The following is a 15,649-nucleotide window of genomic DNA, read 5'->3' as shown; positions in this document are numbered from 1 at the left end:
TCCAATTTTCCCACATCTTTCTTGAAATGTAGTGACCAGAATTGGACACAATACTGTACTCCAATTGAGGCCTAATCAGAGTAGAGTTGAGTGGAAGAACAAATGACTTATGAATTTATGAATGATCATGATATTGGTGCAAGTTTAAAGGTATTTATGACAGCTTCAACACTTAAATACTAACATTTATATAATGTGCTTTATACATCATGATATGAATGACAATGTATTTTAAGACATTACTAGAGAAAGCACATCATGCAGTTCCATTTCTCTCTCAATAGGTCTGTAAAAAGGGCAAATTTTGTACAAATAAAATGTCACAAGTTATGTCAGCTGCTACAAATTGGATCTCCTTTGTCCGGCACCTTCGGGACCCAACTGGTCCCAAACAAGAGGATTTCCCAAAGAGGGGAGATCCTTCTCAACATAGCCCAGGCTGCCCTCAGCTAGGACTCGGGCCGAGCCCCACTGCTATGTGCCTGGCTATGACTTCCCAGGCTGGAGCTCCGTAGCTACCAAGGCTCGGTGGCTTCTAGGGCTGCCAAGGCTCCATGGCTACCAGGGTTTCTGGGGCTGCTGGGACTCTGCAGTTGCTACCACCTGCCAGCAAGGGCCCGAACTCCCTAGTGTGCCCCACCCCCTTATATCTGGACACTGTGGTTGAGGAACATCTGTGGTCCTGCCAGGCTACAGATGTTGTTGGACCAGAGTCCCAGCTAAGGGAGGTACAAGCTTGTATTTCTGTAGGTACCACCTGTAATCAAAGTCAAGCTGAGTCCCCATTTCTTTCAAGTAAGCCAGTAATATAAACTGAAGCTTAGTTAACTGTCAGCATAATGTGGTGCTAATAAAATCAAGTAGAAATAATTTTATTTTAAAAATAAAGCAAATTGGACCCAACACACAAAAGGGAGGTGACCTTAATAAGACCACTCCGTATTACACAGTCACTTTTCTGATCGTAATTAAAACTTGCAGTGCAGTTCTAGTCAAGTTAACTGTAACAACACCTAATTCCTTAGACAGGCTTTGAAAAAGACTTTAAGTGTCTTCTCTGTTGAATATAGTGAAGGGATGGGTAACATTTTAATTATATTTTGCTACTATAAAGTAAGAAGAAACTTTCCCTTCTTAATCCTATGCTCTTTTTAACAAAAGCATAGTATATACATATCTACTTGACAAAGAACCACAATAAAATATTAAATATCCATAGAGTCATTTTTTGAGTATGGCATAGAATATTAACGAACTTACCCGCATAGTTACACTGATTGCACTATTCATATTGCCTTTGTATAGCCATCCTTGTTTGGTTATCCCACCCTTCTGAGATCCTAGAGATGCTGCATCCTAAAAAAAAAAAAAAAAAAGTAAGTAAATAAATAAATACAAAACACCACTGTACAAACTGAAACTGCTTTCCATCAACAGTTATTATAGATTATTATACCTTCTTATGAATTTTGATGTCATTTTTGACAATTCACCTTACAATTAGGGTAAATTTGTACCCCAATCATCACAATAATCTTTAATTCTCCAATTTATTATTTTATACTGTTGCCCATTACCATTTATCTAAGCACCTTTCACATAAAATCAGTTAGCAATAGTTAAGTCCTTAGTGGATTTCATGAATCCCCTGATGGTTTTCCATTTTAAAAGATACAGAAACTATGCCTGGATAAGATTTTTTTAATTTAGTTTCAGGTCTAATTTTATGTTGTTTTGGGAAGAGGGAATGTACATCCGTGTTGCAAAAGTCATTCTTCTTATGGTAGAAAGTCTTTATCAAAGAGGAAGAAGGTTTTGCAGTGTTTCCTAAAGAAGATCAAACCATGGATTCACTTAGTTCCTCTGGAAATTCATGCATAGGATGATCTTGTCCACCAAAAATGATTTGTTCCCAGCTTTCACACATTTCGGAACAAAGCATATCAAAGTCCAGCAGAGAGGAGCATAGTTCTCGTAAGGATTCATAGATGAAAATACAAATTGTAAATGGAGCTTGATCTACTAATTGCTTGGAATTCAACGAATATCAGAATTGAACCGGGAGCCTGTGGAGGCACAGGAGCATGGACCTCATTTGTTTTTATAGTTGCACAAAGCAGGAAGGATGCATCTAGAATGCCTTGCAAATTCTTCAGAAATACAAAACTTTAAGTACTGCAAGCATGAATGTCCCAGATGACATCAGGTGTCACAGTGTAACATGAGAGATTAGGTAGTGCAAATAAACAGAACCCAAGCTATTAAAGGCTTCTGGATTTAAAAACAAAGCCTTAATTGCAACCAAAACTTAATTTTGAGATAGAACATTCAAAGGAGCACAAATGTAACAAGCGTTATATAAAAGTCACTGCTACCTGAAGCTTACATGCTCTTATTCTTTAAAAAGCTCCATTAATGTGCATGTTTTTTCCAGCTGGCAGAAGCCAATATGTGTATACATCGGGAGACACACAAAAATGTGCACAGAGGGCTGTACAATTAAATCTTAAATCTGTACATTCATAATGTCAGTCAACATTTGGTTTTATGGTGGTCACGGTTCAACAGTCCCCACAGGACTAGTTTTCTGTATTGAGAGCGCAGAGCCAACAGAACTGAGATTGGCCCTCTCCCATCAGCAGAGATAATCTGCATCCCCAAGATTCAATCACTTGATTGAAGGATTCTTTCATCAATTTAGCATTGTCTATGGCAAGGGTTAAATCAGCTTAACAACAATATGCAGGGATGCAGACTTTTTCAAACCCATGAGCAACACAGTTGGTTTGACCTAACTTTTCAGTTTAGACCATGCCTAAGTTCTCACCTACAACAACCCTGCCAGCTTTTGCTACATTTCAAAAGTGGAAGCATCGCAAGGAGTACAGGGCAAACGGGGGACTCAAGCAATCCCTTGCTGGCCCTGTGCTCCCTGTATTTGCCCTTCCTGAGCAAGGGGTTCTTATACATTTAAAAAGCAGGAAGCACAGGGCCAGCGGAGGACTGCCTGAGTCCCTTGCTCACCCCCAGGTCTCCTGGCACTTTTGCTTTTGAAATGTAGCAAGAGCTGGGCTGTTGCTACATTTCAAAGGCAAAAGTGCTGCCTATTCTCCACTATGCTCCTCCTCCCCTCACGGAGACAATGTTGGGAGGAACCAGCTTTTAAGCTGGCTCCCCCCAGCACTGGCTCCTGCTCCCACCCTTGCTGCCTCTCTCTGATAGAGGCAGCAAGGGTGGGGAGGGGAGAAGCAACTAATCAAGTCAACTATCCCATAAGCATATGTTTATTGGACAGTCAACTAGTCGCTTACATTCCTACAACAACAACAACTTAGATTTTCCAGTTCCAGGACTGTGTTCAAGCTGAGTTTGCCAATTCATCTAAACCTTGTGATGTTATTGTTGTAGAAACTGAATTACTGTGTGTTCACCTATTACACCATTTGAATGTAAGAGTTTGAACTCAGTCTCCAGAGGTGAAAAGTTTTTACAGAGCTCCATCTGCTAAGTCAAAGGAAGGGAAAATCCCTAGCCAACAGCACAATGCTTTTGCATTGACTATTTGCTTCCTGTTTCCTACAAATTATAGGCTCGTTTTCCCACTGGTATTGTTGTTGCAAGCTAGGTGTGTTTTCAATGATTTTTCCACAGAAAGATCCAAGCTCCAACTCACGAACAGTTTATTGTTTCAACAATCACTTTATACCCTATTTCCATTCCTCACTCTTAGGCAGATTTTAAAATTCACTTACATCAAACATCATTTGTCATCTGCTGGGCCAACAGCTTGAATTATCAAAATCCTTTTATTACTACATAAAAGTTTCTTTCAGATTTGATAGCACTTTTCCTTATTTTCTTTTTGTTCAATGTTTGCATTATTTACCAACTTAATAACTTTGTTTTATACATCCTCTGTAAAATGCTTTTCAGAGACAAAGTAACTTTTGTTTACCCACAAAAAGCCTCTTTTGGCCTAAAGGAGAAAAAACTTCTTGCTTTATTTGGTCAGTTTTATCAAGGAAGTTGGGTAATTTTTTCTGAATTTATTTTCCTTTTACTATTGGTAAAGATATTTGTATGTAAATGGACATCTTCTGTAGTGATTGCCAATTCAAATTTTATTACACTACAGTAGGTGACTTGTGTTTTTTCCTATTCCCATTTAACTTTATTAAGAAATACTGTCACTCCTGTAGAAAAGTTTTTTTTTTCTTAAGGGTCTATGCAGTCTTTTTCTGCTTGATCAGTTTAATGATATCTAAACAGCTTCTCAGGTGATGCTAGACCTTCAGTAATATTTATGTCTTATCTCACCTCAAAGAACTATAAAAATATTATTCCCATTTTACAATGGCAAACTTGGGCACAGATAAATTAAGTGATTTGCCCTAGATCACCAAGCACATCAGTGCCAAAGCAGGAATTAAATGTCAATCTTCTGACTTGTATTCTATCTACTGAACTATGATGCTTGCAATATTGTACTACTGAATCTGGTTTTATTTTGCAGACAGTGATTATTAATATTTTGGAGATTAAAAGGCACTACAGAAGTAGAAAACATTACTATCAGCAGTACTAATATAATAGGAAATATAGAAATGAGTTAGCTTACTTGAAGGCTATCACAATAGTATAAAGACGTTGCATTCTTTGAGAAATAAGAAGCCATCAGTTTCAGCATTCAACCTCTTAGTTTTTACTATAGTATGTTTTAGAACAATGCAGTGTACATAGTCAGAAAAGTCTGTGTTTGAGGAAAAACATTTTTTGAAGTTTGAAATCTTCTTTAAACCAGTTGGCACTACTGAAATCACTGATTTCAGGAAAAAGAGGATTGGAAGAATAAGAAGTAAAAAGGTTTCAGCCATTTTTTATTAGTTCCTGCTTTCTCTGACATTCCCAGGGTTACTTATTTCAATAGTAATTGAAGTTCTTCAAGATGAGTGTCCCTGTGGCATGCTCCATATTAGGTCAATGTGCCGCTGCTGAGCCTCAGAGCAGAGATTTTGTAGCAGTGTTCCTGGGCCCACGCACCAGCAGCAGCGTGCTGATAGGCTGCAGGCTTCGCGCATGCATAAGCCCCCCCTGCCACTCCTCAGTTCCTTTTCTACCCTCAAACGATGGATTGAGAAGGCCAGGATCCTGCAGTAGAGGGGAGGAAGGGAGGATTGTGGAGCACCCATGGGGACACTTATCTCGAAGAACATGAGTTACTATAGAAGGGTATGTCTACACTACCCCACTAGTTCTAACTAGCGGGGGTAATGTAGTCATCCGCACTTGCAAATGAAGCCCGGGATTTGAATTTCCCGGGCTTCATTTGCATGAAGCCGGCCGGCGCCATTTTTAAATGCCGGCTAGTTCGAACCCCGTGCCGCATGGCTACACGCGGCACGGAGTAGCTAGTTCGGATTAGGCTTCCTAATCCGAACTAGCTGTTCACCTCGTTCCATGAGGCGTACAGCTAGTTCGGATTAGAAGCCTAATCCGAACTAGCTACTCCGTGCCACGTGTAGCCACGCGGCACGGGGTTCGAACTAGCCGGCATTTAAAAATGGCGCCGGCCGGCTTCATGCAAATGAAGCCCGGGAAATTCAAATCCCGGGCTTCATTTGCAAGTGCGGATGACTACATTACCCCCGATAGTTCGAACTAGCGGGGTAGTGTAGACATACCCGGAGTAAGCAACCTGCTCTTCAAGAGACAGACATGTCCCCATGGGTGCTCCATATTAGGTGACTACAAAGCAATTTATCTCTAAAGAGGTAGGCACTTTGGATCTGGCAGAAAAGCAGTGCTGAGGGCAGTTGCTCTGCATCAGGCACCTGTGTGGTGGCAGCTGAGGCACCTGTTAACATGATTGGTGCTGTGCTCTCATACTGCGTCGGCAAGATTGTATCATTGCAGGATGGTGCTGCAGTTAATGAGGCAGGTAACTTGAAGTCTGTCGTCTCAGAGCACGATTTAGCGCATGCACGCTCTTCGTCTCCATTGGGGGCTCCAAAGATGCCAGTGGTGTCATATATTGCTGTGGCACAGTGCTGGCACTCCTCTCGGCACCGGCCGTGAAGGAGACAACTGCTTCAGTGCCGTAGCCCCTTGAGGTGCTCAGGAGGCTCACTTTTTTGATGGGCTTTCTGAATCCCCGCTGCTTAAGTTCCTCGGGCTGCTGGCCCAGATCAGAGGCTGGTCTAAGCGAGTTTTCCAATAAAAAAATAACTTGAGCAGGAGGTCTCTGTCTTTCTGTGACCGTTTTAGCTTTGCACAATGAGGGCATTTCTGAGCATTATATGCTGCTCTCCAAGGCAACGGACACATGTGAGTGACCATCCGAGAGGGGGAAAGGCTCTTTACATGAGGTAGAGCGCTTAAAACCCGGTGAGCCAGGCATGCCTGTGGAAACAGAGACTGCAGGAAGGGATTAACTAGTGAAAAAAGAAAAAAAAAACCTTATACTCATGGTCACCAACCAGTCAAGCGCAACTGACTGGTCAATCGCGAGGCCTCGACCAGTTGATCGTGAGGTGTTTGGGCCCCTCCCAATTTCCCCCCACCTCTGAGAAGCCCCACTACCTACCTCCAGTGACAATGGAGGTAGTGCCGGCTTCCTGCGGGGTGGATGGAAGTTCTGCAGCTTCGCGCCACTTCAGAGAATTCCAGAAGTGCGCTGGCTGCTCCCCTCCCTCAGGTCTGTAGCGTGCTGGGCATGCTGCAGGAAGGGGCATTGGCTCTGGAGGAAGAGCGCAGCGGCTTCCTTGAGCTGCAGGAGGGAAAGGGGGTCGGCCCCAGGGGAGGCGCACACATGGGGATTTCGCTGAGCTGCGGGAGTAGGGAGTCGGCCCCAGAGAAGGCACATGCCAGCTTCCCTCCGGGGAGGGGGGGGGGGAGATCCTGGGAGGAGGCGGGTGCAGGGGACTCTCTGCACCCACTGGCACCCTTTTCCCTGCCCTCCCAGCACCCTGTTACCTCTCCCCTGCCCCCTGTTCCCTCTTCCCACTCCCCAGACACAGAACCCTGTCCCCACTTGCACCCTGTTGCCTCTCCCTTGCCCCCGCCACAGAACTCTGTCCCCACTGGCATGCTGTCCCCTGCCAAAGTACCCACTAGCACCCTTGCCCAGTACTATGTCCCCTGCTCCCACCAACACAGTTAGGGTCAAATTAATGAAGTCTGGTGGGGGGGAGGGGTTGGAGGAAGGTTTTTTTGCACCTCATTTCTGTGGCCCCAACTGACTTTTCTGTGGGTCAGTGATCCCTGACTCAGAACAGGTTCCCTGCCCTTGTCAGAAATAAAGACAATGCAGAAACTTTTCATGTCTGACATAGTATTCTATTTAAAAATGAAGCCTGGCTAACAAACCTCCAATACGGGCCAAGCCCCCATCTGGCCACACAACATCGTAACATTCCTGCACTCCCCTTTCCCCCAGACCCTACATCGGAGTCTATCATACACTGGAACCCCCTGCCCTGAGCCCCTCACATACCCCAACCCAAATTCCTGAACCCTCACATCCAGAAGTCTGTGGCTTGCTTAGTACCCTAACCCTACATCAGACCACAACACTGCCAGACATGGAGTCCCCTCCCCAAGCCAATGTCCCCTTATCCACCTCCTCCTGCATCCAGATTTCCTCCCAGAGCTTGCACCTCTCACCTCTTCCCACACCCAAATCCCTCATTCCCACCCCAGAGCCCACACATCCTGTCTCAACCCAGTGAGGGTACGGCTAAACTGCAGGAGTTATTCAGGATTCCGGAGATATCCCAGAAAACCTCTTCTGCAACCAGGGATGTGTTTGTTCTTCTGCTTCTTTTAGTGGAAGAGCAATCATCATCTTTTGGCCACCCCTATATTCCTCTTTCCACAAGGAATAAAGGGGCTTCCAAAAGAAGGGGTTTTTCTGACATTTGGTCCAGTCTAGACAGGCCAAATGTTGGAAAAACCTCTTGCTACAGAAGAATTGGGAAAAAAAGCGGCAGTATAAGGGTTGGGGATAGCAAGTGATGGAGAGGAGGAGAATTGAGAGGGTGGGGCTTCAAGGAAGGGGCGGGGCAATAGATCTTGGTTTGTTCTGTCATTTAAAAAGTGATCTTGGGTGTAAAAAGGTTGGAGACCACTGCCTTATACTAATCTAATTTTTTTTTTAACTAAAAGTAATTAAGTATTTAAACTCACTAACTAATTAAACTACTATAATGAATTTTACTGGTTTTAAGAAGTACAATCATTTAAACGGGAAGCAGTTAGGGAGCACTACTGAGTCCATCTGTAGCGAGAGGTGGTAAAGAAGAAACTGAGAAGTGGGAGGGGGACTCGCGCATGCATGGTGCCTGCAGCGTAACAATGCACAGTTGCTGGTGCATGCATGCGCGGCCCTAGGGACACGGCTACAAAATCTCTGCTCAGAGGCTCGGCAGCGGTACACCAACGTAATGTGGAGCACCCTCGGGGACATCTCTCTTGAAGAAATAGATATACAAGAGCTATCAAACAATTAAAAAAATTAAACTGAATTATCATGCTGTTAGACAATAAGAATACTATCCATTTAAATATTTTTGGACGTTTTCTACATCTTCAAATATATTAATTTCAATTAAGGCTGTAAATTAACATGCATTAATGCCTGTAATTAATGCAGGGCAGAATTAACGTGTTAAAAAATTAATGTGCGGTAATTCTGCCCTGCATTAATTGCAGGCATTAACGCGCGTTAACTGACAGCCTTAATGTGTGTGAGTGAGAGAGAGCAAGAGATATTCCGGTGCAGTTGTGTGTGTGGATGTTCTTATTTTAGAAAAGAATTGCTCTACTCCCACTTTGCTTCAGTGTTAAATTAAATTGAAATGGAGAATATATTCCAAAAAGTGTCCACATAGGCAGTGGTCCCCAAACTTTCGGGGCTGCTGGGCACCCGGGGGCAGGGCCGCACACGTGCCCGGGGTGGGACCACCCATACGCCACTTGCCCGTGGCCGGTGCCACCCATGAACCGCACTCCCGGGGCTGGTCCTGCGCCGCGCACTCAGGGGCGGGGCCACCCATATGCCACGCGTCCGGGGCTGGAACAGCCCATGTGCTGCATGCCCAGGGCCGGCGCCACTCCTGTGCCGTGGGCCCAGGAGCCAGCAGCATCCATGCGCCACGCGCCCGGGGGCGGTCCCAATCACTCGGCGGGCGCACAGATATGGCCCAGCAGGCACCATGGCACCCATGGGCACCACGTTGGGAACCACTGACATAGGCTACGTCTAGACTGTATCCCTCTGTCGGCAGAGGGATGCAGATTAGGCAGGTCGACATTGCAAATGAGTCAGGGATTTATATATCCCGCACCTAATTTGCATGGGTGTTGTAAGCAAAACTCGTGAAGTCATTCTGCTGCTCTACTCTGCACTAGTTAGGCCTCAGCTGGAGTACTGTGTCCAGTTCTGGGCACCACATTTCAAGAAAGATGTGGAGAAATAGGAAAGGGTACAGAGAAGAGCGACAAGAATGATTAAAGGTTTAGAGAACATGACCTATGAAGCCAGGCTTCATGAACTGGGCTTCTTTAGTTTGGAAAAAAGAAGATTAAGGGGGGACATGATAGCGGTTTTCAAATATCTAAAAGGGTGTCACAAGGAGGAAGGAGAAAATTTGTTCCTCTTGGTTACTGAGGACAGGACAAGGAGTAATGGGCTTAAAGTGCAGCAGGGGAGGTTTAGATTGGACATTAGGAAAAAATTCCTAACTGTCAGGGTGGTCAAATATTGGAATAAATTGCCAAGGGAGGTGGTGGAATCTCCCTCTCTGGAGACATTTAAGAACAGGTTAGATAGACATCTGTCAGGGATGGTGTAGACGGAGCTTGGTCCTGCCTTGAGGGCGGGGGGCTGGACTCGATGACCTCTCGAGGTCCCTTCCAGTCCTATTATTCTATGATTCTATGAAAAATAGCCACCGCATTTTGCCGACTCAGCACTGTCAACAAAAAGCTGCAGTCTACAAGGGGATCTGTCGAGAAAGCAAGCCTTTTTCAACAGATCCTGTAAACCTCCATGCAGGAGGCATAAGGGATCTGTCGAAAAAGGCATTCTTTCTCAACAGAGCCCCCTCTAGACCAGGGGTCTCCAAAGTGGGGTGCACGCACCCCAAGGGGTGCGCAAGAGGATCTGAAGGGGTGCGCAAGACCAGGGCCGACTCTCTGCACCACTGAAGGAAGCACATGCTTGGGGCAGCGTTGCAGCCCACAGGAGGAGCAGGCGGGGAGCCCCGCGGAGTCCGCCCCGAGCTAGGAACCCCGCACCCAGCTGCTCGGAGCCTGCACCTGGCCCCGGGACGCTGGGAGCTCTGCGAGGGCAGCCCCGAGGTGCGGCCCCTTCTGGAGCACTTCCTGGAGGATGGGGCAGAGCAGGCCACAGCCACGGTGGCTACTCCCAGCAGCTGGCTCACTGGAGTGGAGTTCAGGGACTCGGCGGGTGCTGGTGCTCAGCCGCAGTAGGGCCCCATCCCTCCAGTGCCAGGGACAAGCAAAACCTTCATCTGGCTCCTCCGGCCGCAGATTCACCTAGAGGACACCCGCGGCCTGGCGCTGTCACTGCACAGGCTCCCCGCAGCGGGTGCCACCTGTCCTGGCTATGGCGGCTTGGGCTCGGGGCAGGTGGCAGGCACTTTCTCCCAGCCGCCCCTCAGCAGCCGGCTCGACTCCCATTGCGGCTGCCACCGCGGCTACAGCCGCCTTCTGCCTCCGCCTCCTGCACGGTGCCTGTCAAGTGCTTGAGCAATCAGCATCTGGAGACAGCCATCGCCTGCTCTGGTGGGAGAGCTGCGATCGCAGCCGCTCCGCCATGCCACCCTCAGCTGCGGTTCCCTCCAGCCGGGAAAGCAGCAGCAGAGAAAAATGGGGACTCCAGCTCCGCAAACTGGAAGGCAGAACGTAGGGATGGGGAAGGGGGAAAAATAGGAGGAATGGATGAGAGGAAGGGGCTTGTGCTGAGGAGTGGGGGGGACAGGGTGATGCTGGGAGAGGAGAGGGTAAGGAAATTGGAGGCTAGAGGGGGGAGGGAGAGGTGCTTGGAGAAGACTTGAAAGAAGGGGTGGGGCATGAGGAAGGCAGCAATGGAGCAAGTCATGTGTGAGGGCACAGGGGCATGAGGGGAATGAGGGTAGTGAAGGGGTGGGCATCAGGGAAAAAGAGGGCAAAGGGGGCAGGAGCAGTGGGAAGGGGGAGGCACCAGGAGGGTGCAGGGGTAAGGGAAGGTGCAGGTGCCAGGAGATTCTGGGGGTGAAGCAGAAGGGCAGACACCTGCAAGGGAGGGACCAGCACCAGAGGAGAGAGGCAGGACAGGTGTGTAGAGTGAGAGCAAAAAGGTTTTCTGTACTGTTAATAAATAAAATAAAATAAATTTTAAAAATATTTTTTTTATTTCATTTCATCTTTATCTCATCCTTTTCTAATTTCTATTTTTTGCGTATGTTTTATAATGTAAGTAAAATATTAGTACAGTAGTACATGTATTTAATTTACAAACAAACAAACAAATATTGGGGGGGGTGTGCTCAAACTTTTTTACTGATAGGGGTGCGCGATCAAAAAAGTTTGGTGACCACTGCTCTATACTGCTGCTTTTTGCCAACATAGTGTGAGCCGGCAAAATGCAGCAGCCATTTTTATGCAAATTAGGCACGGGATATTTAAATTCCTGCCTCATTTGCAATGTCCACCTGCCTACGCTGCATCCCTCTGCCAACAGAGGGATGCAGTCTAGACATACCCATACAGACTTGCATGAATGCAAATAGTGTGAATTAAGAACAGTTTAGTTATTTTGGTGCAAGTTTGTTCGTATGTAAACCAGACACCTCCAACACAAACCTAGTCTCTCTGCTATCAGAATTTATCCTACTTAGATGTGGCAGACATTGGGAACACATAACTAGTTAAAAACCAGCATCCAGTGCACTTTCAGGCAATGTCTAGACAACAAAGATAAATCTAATTTACTTCCGAAAGAGGCTTTTCCGAAATTTGGCCCGTCTACACAGGGCCAAATTTCAGAAAAAAAAACCCTCTTGCAGAACATCCCTTCTTCCTCGTAAAACAAGGTTTACAGAGATACTGACAAAATGTTTTTTTGGAACTTTTCCAACTTTTTTTGGAACAGCGGACCCATTCCTTGGTGGTTTGCTGGAAAAGCTCTGCAGTCTAGACATGCCCACAGATTTCTACTTTCAAACCTTATTTAAAGTCTAAAAGTGAGCCTATAAATCTCTATTTTTTTTACTCCATATCAAAATTGAAGTGATTCTTTCAAATGAAATAATGTTACAGAATAGAAGGAAATAGATTGTATGCTTACCTCATCTTTATCTGCTTCTTCATCAACTTCATACACATGAACAGGAAGTTTCTCTGATTTGGTCCCTTTACTAAAGTGGGGGAAAAAAACCCTTCTTAATACTCTGATAATTCAGTATTCAACCTTTTACAATTATTCTGAAAGGAAAATATAAATCACATTATTAGTAGGTGGTAATATGTGCTTCTTGGTGGAACAAAATTCACCGAAGCCATTTTCCACAGTTGCATTTTCTCCTTTATGCACAGATTTCATATTGGTATGGGGAGAATTGCCCTTGGATTGAGTGTTTGCCTCCTGCTGTGCCATAATTTGAGGAGAGGCTAAAGAGACTGGGACTTTTCAGTTTAGAAAAGAGGAGACTGAAGGGGGATATGATAGAGGTCTATAAAATCATGAGTGGTGTGGAGAGGGCAGATAAAGAAAAGTTATTTATTAGTTCCCATAATAGAATAACTAGAGGACACCAAATGAAATTAATGGGTAGCAGGTTTAAAACTAATAAAAGGAAGTTCTTCTTCACACAGCGTGTTGTCAACCTGTGGAACTCCTTGCCAGAGGAAGCGGTGAAGGCTAGGACTATAATAGAGTTTAAAGAGAAGCTGGATAAATTCATGGAGGTTAGGTCCATAAAAGGCTATTAGCAAGGGGATAAAATGGTGTCCTTGGCCTCTGTTTGTCAGAGGCTGGAGAGGGATGGCAGGGGACAAATCGCTTGATCATTGTCTTCGGTCCACCCTCTCTGGGGCACCTGGTGCTGGCCACTGTCGGTAGACAGGATACTGGGCTAGATGGACCTTTGGTCTGACCCAGTACGGCCATTCTTATGTTCTTATGTAATTTTCCCTTCTATTCCACTATGTGTTTGAAACAGGGATTTAGAACAAGCTATCAGTCATTAACTTTCAGATACTGTATCTGCAATTTAATTCCTGAATGTACGTTTTAATGATTAATCATGGTGTTTTTCATTTGGATCAAGCAAGAACCATATTTGAGTTTCCACAAGTTCCAGTATGTTTATTGCAACTTTGGAGGCAATTACAGTCTTTGCTGGATGGTGGTAGATGATGTTTATTCAGTTGTTAGGGTCAGGACAATAGGTGGGGAGGAGCATAGTGTAACAGATATGCATGCAGTATTTGTAAGGACCATGTTGTATTAAGTTTATGAATGTTTTATGTACCATCGTGGGCCAGATACTGTCTATAACTCAATGGGGTTGGGGGGAAGGTTACTATATCTCCTCCAGGAATTAAAATCAGTGGAGGTGATTACTAGGATCCCAAGACCTAGAAAAGTACCAGTGCCTAGGGTGGTTTCCAGATACTGATTTCATGCAGTCCCAGAGGAGTGGCAAGAGACAAGTGAACTTCATTTATAATCATTATAAAGACTGAATTAAACAGATTCTGTGATTTAGTCAGACAGCCTTATGTGGGCCCCCTCAGTGAACTGTGAGATGGAAGTGCAGCCAAAAATTTCTGTAGGGAACGGACATACGTCACTGCCCATAGAGAGGTAAAGGCTAAAGGCTAGAAATCTGAACATCATTCCTAGAGCAGACAATGGAGGTCAAAGTACAGTTACTCCAAAACTGGTGCATATTTTCCAAAATAGTTAGAGTCCATGTGTAACTGGGACTAAGATTGTGGGAGACTGCCTAGGTCTGTCTCAGTAAGAACTCCAACCCTCTCTGAGACCCTATGCTTCAAAGGTTACATTATTTCTCATTCTTCATTTACTTATTTAATAAAAAAAAGCATATAACACTGCAAGCTCTGCACCATCCTTCATTTGAACTGCCTTTTTGGGAATCTTAAAGAGAAAACATGTAAGAAACATTCAACATCTTAAGACTTTAAAGATTGGAGGCCTTCAAACAGAAATTATCAATCAATATTAATTACATTTGAGATTACTAGGGGGATGCACCCTGTGTGCTACACTCACCAACCACCCTCTACAAGTATGCTTTTAGAGGGGGGAGGAGAATGAGAAAAAAAGAACTTGGGCTATGTCTAGACTAAGCTGAAGTTTCAGAAGAGGATATGCAAATTCCTGCGCATCTCGCCTTCGAAAGTCAAAGTAGTCAGGATGAGGTTTTTTTCGGCAGTCCCTCTCCCCTTTTTTGAAAAGCCACTCTCTCAAAAATTGAGGTTTACGTGGCTTTTCAAAAGGGGGGGAGTGTGCCAAAAAAACCCGCGTCCCAACTATTTTCACTTTCAAAAGCTCCACTTTTTAAAGCGAGATTGGAAGAAGACATCCTCTTTCAAAACTTCAGCATAGTCTAGACATACCCTTGTAGTCCAGAAAGGACCTAGAGTTGGGGAGATGGATAAATCAATACAGTATCATTTGTCCAGAGGCATACATTTTTAAATTATTTCTTAATTAAAAAAAAAAAAAAAAAAAGACTCTCAGCAAGATTCGCCTTTGTATTTTCAAAGAAAACATTCAAAATGTAAACCAATTGAGTACTTAGCAAAACACCTAGTAGACCCTTGTTGCCAACAAATCAAAAAGCATCTACTAGGGAGCTGAATCCCTTTATTCATTTGTAGATGTTAACTTTAGGTTTGAATAGCAATATTTTAACTGTAAATATTCAGTGATTTTACTGATAACTTAGAGGGAACATTCAGTTCACATGCCTTTGCACTGTTTTTATCTGCAGCAATGGATAGTGGGAAAGAGGTAGGAAATGGCAAAGGTGGCAGTTGGAGGATGTCAGGGTTGCAGAGGTAGGAGAACCACCAATTCAAGCCCCACAAAATGAAAATAAAACTTTGAAGTAGGGATGGTAATGGGTAACTGGTTACCAGGATAAGCATTACAGTTAATAGGAGATGCTTGCCAGACAACAGTTAACCAGTACTCAGGGAGCAAACAATCACGCCCCCCGCCCCCCACCCTCACCACCACACGCACACACAATCTGCAGGCATGGGCTGGCGCCAGCAGCCCTACAAGCGGCTAGAAGCAGCTGGGCTAGAGGAGCCCTTGCCCACCAGGGGCTCCAGCCCCTTCGCCCACCCATGTTCAATCAGTTAATGGGCTAAACTTAAGGTTTAACAAGTTAATTCATTAAATGGGATTTTATGTCCTTACATTAAAGTATATCCACCTGTGCCCAGAAAAATCTAAGGAAAAGAAGATCCTTTCATCAATGCCAAGAATAACTCTCAGATGACAGAAAACTGAGTGTACCTCCAGATATCTTCCTATTTGTCAAAACTTCCTTGACAACTTCTCAAACTTACTGGTAGTTTTGCCAATCCAAAAATTCTGTGGCATGCT

The 15,649-nt window shown here is 44.8% G+C and overlaps 1 protein-coding gene across 11 annotated transcripts in view; it reads right to left on the bottom strand.

Moving 5' to 3' along the window:
* Nucleotides 1–15,649, bottom strand: part of DOCK9 (dedicator of cytokinesis 9) — a 305,745-nt gene that overhangs the window by 171,380 nt on the left and 118,716 nt on the right. For all 11 annotated transcript variants that reach the window (XM_075918762.1, XM_075918765.1, XM_075918764.1 and 8 more), the window contains exons 5-6: nt 12,350–12,419; nt 1,261–1,356 (exon numbers count right to left, since the gene is read on the bottom strand). In XM_075918762.1, the coding sequence (XP_075774877.1) occupies nt 1,261–1,356; nt 12,350–12,419 (166 nt within the window). The remainder of the gene's footprint in view (nt 1–1,260; nt 1,357–12,349; nt 12,420–15,649) is intronic.

This window comes from Pelodiscus sinensis, chromosome 1, assembly GCF_049634645.1.
Source record: "Pelodiscus sinensis isolate JC-2024 chromosome 1, ASM4963464v1, whole genome shotgun sequence".
Lineage (NCBI taxonomy): Eukaryota > Metazoa > Chordata > Testudines > Trionychidae > Pelodiscus > Pelodiscus sinensis.
The sequence above is the reverse complement of the archived record's forward strand: the minus strand, read 5'-3'. Positions and strand labels throughout refer to the sequence as shown.